This window comes from Gobius niger, assembly GCF_951799975.1.
Source record: "Gobius niger genome assembly, chromosome: 15".
Lineage (NCBI taxonomy): Eukaryota > Metazoa > Chordata > Actinopteri > Gobiiformes > Gobiidae > Gobius > Gobius niger.
Window position 1 is genome coordinate 29,004,546 of NC_136866.1, and position 10,334 is coordinate 29,014,879.

At 45.0% G+C, this 10,334-nt stretch overlaps 1 protein-coding gene across 1 annotated transcript; it reads left to right on the forward strand.

The window, feature by feature from the left end:
* Positions 1–1,921: 1,921 nt before the first annotated feature.
* On the forward strand, positions 1,922–9,924 carry LOC306975094 (protein NLRC3-like; the record flags this gene model as incomplete). The annotated part of the gene is made up of 10 exons (XM_079572515.1): positions 1,922–1,974; positions 2,065–2,150; positions 2,243–2,739; positions 3,328–4,649; positions 4,726–4,899; positions 5,218–5,391; positions 7,786–7,962; positions 8,355–8,531; positions 9,354–9,527; positions 9,844–9,924. 10 exons carry the CDS (start codon positions 1,922–1,924, stop codon positions 9,848–9,850), a joined length of 2,841 nt encoding a protein of 946 aa, XP_079428641.1. The 3' UTR covers positions 9,851–9,924.
* Positions 9,925–10,334: the final 410 nt, after the last annotated feature.

The following is a 10,334-nucleotide window of genomic DNA, read 5'->3' on the forward strand; positions in this document are numbered from 1 at the left end:
TGCTAGGCTGGGTTGTGCGCTCTCAAAGCAGCGCCTGTCCCACTGGATTGTGGATGTGATTTCTCATGCCTACGAGGCTGGGAACCGTCCCCTGCCGTCTCCTGTTTGGTGTCACTCTACCACGGGCGTCGCGACATCTTGGGCTGCCTTGCGGGGGATGCCTCTGGACGCCATTTGTGATGCTGCTTCGTGGTCATCTTCCACTACCTTCACCAGGTTCTATAGGGTGAATATGGCGGGTTCTCAGTCTCTGGATGCTGTATTTCTTCAGGTATCCTCTGAGTCCGCTTCCTGAGGTGTGTGGTCGGATTTCCTCGTGACTTGGCTGGTATTCGTCATTCAGTGCTTTCAGCACCGCCTCTGGCGGTCAGGAGGGATGAAATAGAACGAGCTACGTATGGTTCTTTGAATCCCGGATGACCGCCAGAGATTCTCTGTCACTCAGGATCCTTGCGTTCGCGCGAGTGGGGTCTGCAGGAACAGAGCCTCGGAAGTCATCGGGCTATAAAGCCTCTGATTGGCCATCCGAGGGTAACAGGTTTGTGACGTTGTTGGTATTCCTACTCGAACTGCGCATGCACGAAGGGAACATTCAGTGCTTTCAGCACCGCCTCTGGCGGTCATCCGGGATTCATAGAACCGTAGTTACATACGTAACTCTCGTTTCCTGGCGTCTCGGTGCGTTGGCTTTAATGACACATCCAGAGTGCAGCGCTTGGACAGAGGGAGGTTTTGACCAGGAGAAAACAGCGGGTTTGACTGTGGGTCAGCAGTAAGTCCGGTTGGTCAGTGCGGAGGAAAAGCAGCTCTAGAGTGAAGGTTTGCTCAGCGCGGGGATCGAGTCTGCATCATGTGTCCACTGGCCTGATGCGTAAAAGGCTGCACTACATGTGTCGAACACCCTGCTGTTTTCTCTATACGGGACATGTTGGGACAATCGGGACCGACGTGTTTTGGTCTGACCGACCGCTCCCGCCCGGGGCAGTTTGAATCCCGCCTGCTCCCGCGAGATTTGTGTCGGGTCCAGCAAGTCTCGCGGGATTTCCCCTGCAGGTCTCTAATTCACATCCAAACCTGAGAGTTCAGGATCCACAGCTCCTCCAAATCAATCCGTCAGTTGTGATTGTTTATATTTTAGTGCCGCACTCTGAGTAACTGCAGTTTTCCTAAATGTGCCGCAGAAGTGAAGTTGAAATGATTTGACAGAGCGGCGGTGAAGACCTGGTCCAGCAGCTCTGAGGAGCAGACCACGGGCTGCAGACGTCAGTAACAAAACAAGGCTGGGAAGCGTAGCATGAGGACAGTGACAGGGTGAGGCTCCGACGGATCTGGATCTGAAATGGAAAACACTGAGATACAAAGAACAGACTTTAAGGTTTCATTCAAGAGTTTGGACGAATAAATCCTATGAAACATAAACTACATCCTCCTCATGTCAGAGCGAGACCAGGATGTAACTCTTTATAAACTGTGAGTAAAATGTTTGTTCTCGTCTGCAGCCCGTGGTCTGCTCCTCAGAGCTGCTGGGCCAGGTCTTCTCTGTCGCTCTACCTGATCTCTGTGGAACATTTAAAACTCCAGCTGACTAAAGCTCAGCTCACACTGTGTGATTTTTCATGCCCCATTTTGCTCTAATTCTCAGTTGCTCAACTGGGACTGGCTCTAAAACAGATGAATTCAGGCATAAGTGTCGCTTTTTTCAGACGTCAGTAAAAGAATGTTTGTCTCTCGCTCTGCTCTTTGATCAGCCTCAGACGTCTCGATCACCTGCATCACACACGAGCTGCTGATGCTTTGTTCTGACTCAGGCTCCTGAAGGTCAGTGTAGAACAAGCTTCACTTCTCAGGCTGAAAAACCTGATCTTCTCTCCACAGAAGCAGATCTACAGCCTCAGTGTCGGCTCTGTCCATGAAGAGCGACATGTCTAAAGGCAATAATCCAAAGTTCAGTGGTGAACGTGCTCCAGACTCACAGTAAGAACTGACCTAAACTGTGCTTTATATTTGTGATTGTAACTTGTGAGATGTTAAAGACGTGCTCAGTGCTGTGTGTTTGTGTCACAGAGAAACAGAGTTAGAGCAGGACGCCTGGCCTCAGTGTGGAGACACAGGCAACAGTCCTGATCAGGGGGTTCAAGGCCCTGCACCAGGTGAGTCTGCTCAGTCTGAGACTCATCAACTACAGCAGGGAATAAGAGACCTGTTCATCAACATTAACAGGTGTCTCCTCCTCTGTGTCCAGGTGAAGGTCTCCACAAGGTTCTGAAGGACCATAAGCAGAGCCTGAGCAGCAGATGTGAGAGTGTGACAGAGGGAAGTGAAGAATCAGGAGATAGAACTCTTCTGAACAGCATCTTCACTGAGCTGTACATCACAGAGGGCCTCAGTGAAGAGGCCAGAGCCCAACCTGAGGAGAGGAGTCTGGAGACACAGTCCAAGAAGAAGGAGGTCCAGGAGATCACCATCAGGTGCCAGGACATCTTTAAAGCTCTGCCCCCTGAGCAACAGCAGGGGGCGCTGCAGCAGGGCTCCATCAGAGCCGTGCTGACTGTGGGCGTGGCTGGAGTGGGGAAGACCTTCTCAGTCCTGAAGTTCTGTCTGGACTGGGCCCAGGGCTCAGAGAACCAGGAGCTGCAGCTGGTGGTGCCACTGTCCTTCAGAGAGATGAACCTGGTCGGAAGGGGGCGCTACAGTCTGATGGAGCTGATCCAAGTGTTCCATCCAGCGCTGGATCCACAGGTCACTCTCATTTATAGAAAGCTTTACCTTTCACATCATATATTTCAAAGTCTCAAACACTTTTGAAATGACTCATGGCTCTCAGGGCGTTTGTTAGTTCAGTCTGTGTTCACATTCACTGCACCAAACGCTTCAAACTATTGTTCATGGTCAAAGCAGCGGCTCACACGCGCTTCCTAGAGCTAATCCTCTCCCTCTCTTGTGGCCAAAAAGGAAGCAGGTGAAAGAAATGCACTTGAACAGATGGAGATGAAAGCTTTACAGCACAGACTGAGGCAGAGACACATCGCGGTTATAAAGATGAACATCCATCAGACCAATGTTCCAAACGCCCAGCGCCGTGTATTCAGTAGGAAATGCTCCAGTCCTTTCTTCACTTCAAAATGAAACATGACACTGAAAGTGGGCTATCAGCCTTCACACCCGTCAGGAGACTGACGCCACAAACCCGTTAGAGAAATGCTAAATCCATTGTAAACCCTGCAGTCCCTCACACTGGAGCTCCACCACTCACTGGTTTAAAGTGAGGGTGGAAGGAAAGTGGTGTAAAGTCATGGATGTTAAATGTTGTGTTTCTCTGCCCCACAGACGCTCACAGCCCACACTCTGTCCGTCTGTAAACTCCTGTTCATCTTTGACGGCCTTGACGAGAGCAGACTGTCTCTGGACTTCAGCTGTGAGCTCATCTCTGAGGTCACACAGAGGTCAGAGGTGGGCGTACTGTTGGTGAACCTCATCAGAGGCGCTCTGCTTCCTCACGCCCTTATATGGATCACCTCCCGCCCAGCGGCGGCCCATCAGATCCCAGCGCGGTGCGTGCACAGGGTCACGGAGGTCAGGGGCTTCATCACTGACCCACAGAAGGAGCAGTACTTCAGGAAGAGGTTCTCAGATGAAGAGCAGCTTCAAACAGTCCTGTCCCACCTCAGAACCTCCCGCAGCCTCCACAATATGAGCCAGATCCCAGTCTTCTGCTGGATCACGTCCACAGTCCTGGACCACGTGTTGAGAAGCCATCAGAGCGGACCACTGCCCCAGACCCTCACAGACTTGTACGCACACTTCCTGTTGGTGCAGACGCACAGGAAGAGGAAGTACAAACAGACACAAACGGAGGTCAGGTCTGAGACCTGGGGGCTGACAGAGGCCGACACAGAGCTGCTCCTGAAGCTGGGGAGACTGGCCTTTGAGCATCTGCAGACAGGAAACATCATGTTCTACCAAGAAGACCTGGAGCAGGTGGGTCTGGACCTGAGCGAGGCCTCGGTCTACTCCGGACTCTGCACTGAGATCTTCAAACGAGAGAGTGTCTTCAACCAGTCAGTCTACAGCTTCATCCACCTGAGCGTGCAGGAGTTTCTGGCAGCCGTTTACCTTCACCACTGCTTTAAGAACAACATGGAGGTGGTCACAGAGTTTCTTTATGGAGGTGATGAAATCGTCTCAGATTCACGTCTAAAGAAAATCCTTGTGAAATCTGTAGAAAAGTCCCTGCAGAGTCCAAACGGCCACCTGGACCTGTTTGTGCGGTTCCTTCATGGCCTCAGTCTGGAGTCCAACCACAGACTTTTAGGAGCTCTGCTGAGTCCAATCGACCAATCAGAAATTACAGAAGTCGTAAAAAAGGTTAAAGAGGTGAGCTCAGGGGAAGTCTCTCCCGACAGAAGCATCAACATCTTCCACTGTCTGATGGAGCTGAAGGACCAGTCTGTGCAGCAGCAGATCCAGGACTTCCTGAAGTCTGGAGGTGAATCTAAGGAGAAACTGTCTGAGATCCAGTGCTCGGCTCTGGCCTACATGCTGCAGATGTCAGAGCAGGTCCTGGAGGAGCTGGATCTATTCAAGTACAACACGTCTCGTCAGGGTAAACTGAGACTGATCCCAGCGGTGAGGAACTGCAGGAAGGCTTTGTGAGTCCTCAGTCACAGACAGAAGCTTCACAGACCTGTTAGAATCACTCACATGTCGCTCTAACATCTGTTTCAGGTTTAAAGACTGTAGACTCTCAGAGGTTCACTGTGAAGTGGTGGTGTCAGCGCTGAGCTCCAGCCCCTCCCGTCTCCGAGAGTTGGATCTGAGTCATAATAACCTGAGTGACTCCTCAGTGTCTGCGCTGTGTGCTGGTCTGAAGAGTCCTCACTGTCAGCTCTCCTCTCTCAGGTCAGTGCAGGTCTGAAGAGTCCTCACTGTCAGCTCTCCTCTCTCAGGTCAGTGCAGGTCTGAGGATATCAGTGTCAGGTCTGTGACGGCTCTCGCTCGTCCATCCTCCACTCTCCTCATCCTTTAATCACTGAAACTGAGTGATGGGACGTAACCGTTCTCTGAGAGTGAAGTAAAGTGTAGGAGATGAAAAACTACAGCATTTACCCCTGACCTCTGAGTCCTGCTCCAAACCAGAGTCTCAGATGTTCAGCTGTAGCTACAGAAACTCCTCTGTATTTACTCTGGACTTAATCACTTCATTTATTCTTTATTCAGATTGAGTGGCTGTGGTTTGTCACAGATCAGCTGTTCCTCTCTGGCCTCAGCTCTGAAGTCCAACCCCTCACATCTCACTGAGCTGGACCTGGGTTATAACAGACTGTCTGACTCAGGAGTGTCTCATCTGTGTGGTTTTCTGCAAAACAAAGACTGTCGCCTGCAGACTCTCAGGTCAGTTCACTGTCTCTGTGTCAGGGCTCAGGTTTTAACAGAAACTGTGAATAAAACAGTTTTAGTGATTTGTTTGTGTTTTGCTCATGTAGGGAATAAATTAATTTCCAGAAGAACTAAAGTCTATAAGTCTTATCCTGTAAATGTTTTTAAAAGAGACATAACCAAATACATGTAATGTATTTCTCTATTTATGTGTTCAATGCATTTTGATTTGTACATTATTCACACTATGGCTGTTTCCTAAAGCCTCAGTACCGCTCCTTGTGTTGGTCTGAAGTGGGCGTGGCCTTGGTCTGAAGTGGGCGTGGTCAGGCATCTACATCATCACTCGCCACTAAAGTGATGTTTCATTAGGTGTGTTTAAGATGAGCGAGGCGCTGCAGGCGGCTGCAGGCGAGCGGTGCAGGCCGGTCAGATTCGTGTCCAAGATGGCCGCCCCTCGCTCTGACGCCACCTGTGCGACGGTGCCGTATTCTCGTGAGACCGAGGCGGCTGGAGCGCCTTGGGTCGGCGAGCGAAGTTGCTTTTCTCCGCCTCGCTCGGCTGCCTGAACTAAAAAGGCCAAAGGGATTGTGGGAAATGAAGTGCTGTAAACACGTTTGCTGACAGAGGACTGACAGATGATGGATCTGAGTTGTGTTTAGATCAGAACCGTGTTGCCCTGACGCTCCTACTTAAAGAGATCTACTTAAATCTGCAGAAATGCTTCATATTTGACAGAAAGTGCCGTGTGTTCAATATATGGCCTACATTTAAATAAGCATAAGTTTATTATTCTAATCCTAAACTGTAAGAGGAGAGTCTGTTATTGTAGCTGTAGTGATGGGTCTGCCTGGTGTGTGGGAGAAGCAGAAATGTGTCACAAACTTTTAAAATAGTTTTATTCCCAAACTCTTTCTAACAAACGCGAGACGCTGCGTGACCTGAGGCTCCTCTCTTTTCTCGGGGCTGAGATGTGTCTGACTTGATTAGAGGCGCCTTTCTCCGCCCTCGGCGCCACCGCCTGGTCTCGTCTGGAATCGAGGCGAGGCCACTTCATCTTAAACACACCTATTGTTCAAGTCGTCTGGAGGCGTGTCCTCCCTTTGGTTAGCATGTGGCTAATTTACCAAGGTTACATCAGCGTAGCCTTCGCTGACTTTGCTCAAGCCAAAAACACCCATAATGCACCACGGCTGTCAAGAAAAGAAAAGTAAAAGAGATAAACAAAGTCAGCACGGCTTGTGTGACTTTTTAAGGCACTTAAATTCCACTTTTTACAAAAAAATAAAAAAAAATACGTGCTCTGACATTTTTATGAATGTTTCTGAAAAGTATTTCCTGGTGTAAATGAATAGTTATGAAGGTGATAACCGCTGCAGTCGGCCTGTTAGAGCCTAATATTGTCCTTGTCCATTGACCAGGTCAATACGTCCTTTTGATTAATTTACTTTGTTGAATTTTCAAATATTGGTATGTCTGGTTTCTGCAAACACAGAAAATACAAAATACAGAAATCAGTAAACAAGTGTTGCACATGTATGTGTTATGCTAATTAGCTGTAATATGCTTAACATCAGAAACACTACTGCAAGTCAAACTAAGCACATAAACATCAATAAATTGTCTTATGGAGACACTTCATAACTCACGCACACAACAATATTTTCTACATTTGAGGGACAACTCAAACCAACATGCTTCGTTTTCTTAGAGGAAAAACGTGGGCCTTAACTTTAGGCGGCCGCAAAGGTGCCTAAATAAAAACTAAACTACACTAATAAAAGTCACAACTAGGGGTGCCAAAACTGCATGAACAGGGGCAACCTGGCCTTTTTAACAGTTTCATTGAAATATTTAAGTAAATGTCACTGCTTCACAGAGCAGCAAAGGACTTGATCTGTTTGGTGTGAACTGAATTTAATTGATATCAAGCACAAGTTTTTATTCCCACTTTCGAGCTTTATTTTGTATTTTCCAATAGGTTTCATCATCTCTGAGAGCTTTTTCTTTATTTATCTTCAGTTTGTAAAAATATAATGACTTAGAATCTGCCTCCGCAGACCCTCTGCCCTGGACAAAACAGAACTTCCTTTTTCATTTTGTGATGTCACTTCCTTTGCCTTTGAAGTGAGTTCCAGTAGCAGCTCTTTTTGGACCAAGGCAGGACCTTGGTTTGGAAGGAAGTGAGTTTGGAGGCACAGCCTTCAACACCAAGGCTTTGAGAAACAGCCCTTATTTTAGAAAGTTTTAGGGAAGAAATAAACTTTAATCTGTTTGTGGAAAATTCTTTTGTTCTTTATTATTAACTCTTCAGTTTGAATTCATGTTGTTTATTAATCAATATATCTTTGTGTTTGTTTTAACTGTATTAACTCTGGACTTTTATCAGTTCATTTATTCTTTATTCAGATTGAGTCGCTGTGGTTTGTCAGAGATCAGCTGTTCCTCTCTGGCCTCAGCTCTGAAGTCCAACCCCTCACATCTCACTGAGTTGAGACTGGATTATAACACAGACATGTCTGACTCAGGAGTGTCTCATCTGTGTGGTTTTCTGCAAAGCCCAGACTGTCGCCTGAAGACTCTCGTGTGAGGTTTTAACACAAACTATGAACAAAACAGTTTAAGTGATGTGCATTAATTTTCTGCACGACAAAAATAGATTAATTTTCCAGAACAGTGAAACTCTAGAAGTCTTATCCTACAGTCTTTAGAACACTGTAAATGCTTGAAAAGACATAACAAAATAAATGAATGCATTTATCAGTTTATCCTTTTTATACATTAAGATTTGTATATTGTTCAGGCTATATTTCATAAAGTATTGGGAAAGAATTAGACTTTAAACAGTTTGTCTTATATTCTATTGTTTTTTTTATTAACCATTCAGTTTAAATTCATGTTGTTTATTAATCAAGATGTCAGTCCTAAATCTGTTTTAACTCTGCACTTTTATCACTTCATTTATTTTCTTTCTTCAGATTGAGTGACTGTGGTTTGTCAGAGATCAGCTGTTCCTCTCTGGCCTCAGCTCTGAAGTCCAACCCCTCACATCTCACTGAGCTGGAGCTGGATTATAACACAGACCTGTCTGACTCAGGAGTGTCTCATCTGTGTGGTTTTCTGCCAAACACAGGCTGTCGCCTAAAGACTCTCAGGTCAGTTCACTGTCTCTGTGTCAGGGCTCAAGCTTTAACAAAACAGTTTTAATAATTTGTTTTTGCTTTGTTCACGATAAAAGTAAATACATTTCCTGAAGAATTAAAGTCTCGAGGTCTCATCCTACAGACTTTTTGAACTTAAAAAAAAAAAAAAGAGATAACAAAATGAATGAAATTTATTTATTTATTTGTGCTTTTTATACATTAAGATTTGCATATTGTTTAAACTATGTTTTCTAAAGTTTTAGGAAAGAATTAGACTTTAAACGGTTTGTCGAAAATTCTATTTTTTTATTATTAACTGAAATCATTGCTTTGACGAAAGATTCAAGGCCAGTAACGCGGAGTAGAGAATATTTACTGGGTGAAGAGTACAGAATATTTGAACAACGATAGGCATGGGTTTTTATCCTAGTATGTAAATGAGGTACGTACAGGGCGTATCCTTAAAGATGATCGGCTGGAGTCCACATTCTAAGTAAAAGTTGTTATTCTCTGTGAGGCTCAATGTGACAGACTGTGTGTCTGTGAGGCCCCGTATCAATCACTATGAGGCCTTAAGATAGAAAAACACACTCCTTGGCCTATAGGTTACCAATACCTCCAGGTTGTGTAGGAAGAATATACGTGTCATACTCATAACTGAACACACTGGCATATTTATTCATTTATAACATAATTTGAACATAGAAATGTTATAATTATGATTTCATTAACACTTCAGTTTGAAATCATGTTGTTTATTAATCAATATGTCTTTGTGCTTGTTTTATCTGCATTAACTCTTGACTTTAATCACTTAATTTATTCTTTATTCAGATTGAGTTGCTGTGGTTTGTCAGAGATCAGCTGTTCCTCTCTGGCCTCAGCTCTGAAGTCCAACCCCTCACATCTCACTGGGCTGGATCTGAGGAGAAACCGTCTGAGAGAATCAGACGTGAAGGAGCTCCTCGTCCTTAAACAGAGCCCTCACTGTCGACTGGAGACACTGAGGTGAGTCCTGACTTTATGAAACTGTTCTGAACCTGGAGCAGCTTTTTCTGTCTTTTTTTGTCTTAATAAAATCACTGAGGCTGTTGGAGTTTGTTTTAAAAAAAATGTTTTGTTCAAATCCATTCTTCATTTAAAGGTCTCACATCAGCAAAACTTACTCTTTTTAAATTATAACCAGGTTAGGTTTTATTAAAAACAGACCTGCAGACTTTATCCTTTCATATATTCCAGTGTCGGTTAACATCATATTTCATGTGAAAATAAGTAATGAATGATTTTAGAATTTGAAGCTAATCTGATCTCTGCTTCTCCACAGCTGGTAACAGACTAATGTGTCCTGAAGATGTTTAGCTCCAGATCAGACGCCTCAGACTGAGCCCAGGAGAATAAACAGAAGGATCAGCATCACGGCTCAGAGGAACAGGTCTGAGCTCCATCAAGAACAGGTCTGAGCTCCATCAAGAACAGGTCTGAGCTCCATCAAGAACAGGTCTGAGCTCCATCAAGAACAGGTCTGAGCTCCATCAAGAACAGGTCTTTCTTTTTTTTTTTTTGAACTTTTTATTTACATTTTTACAAAATAAACAGAACATTATCTGAGACGAGTGATAAATAATAATAAAAATAATATTAAAAGAAAGAGAAAAACAATGATAAAGTATTTTCTTTACATTGTTGCACTTAGTATAAATGTTCACTTCTTCCACAAACATGGTCCAATATACAGCAATAATACATAAAACAAAACAAAAGAGCAAAACAAGAAAAAAAAAATGCGCACCCAAGTTACCTCATGTTAGAGCAGGG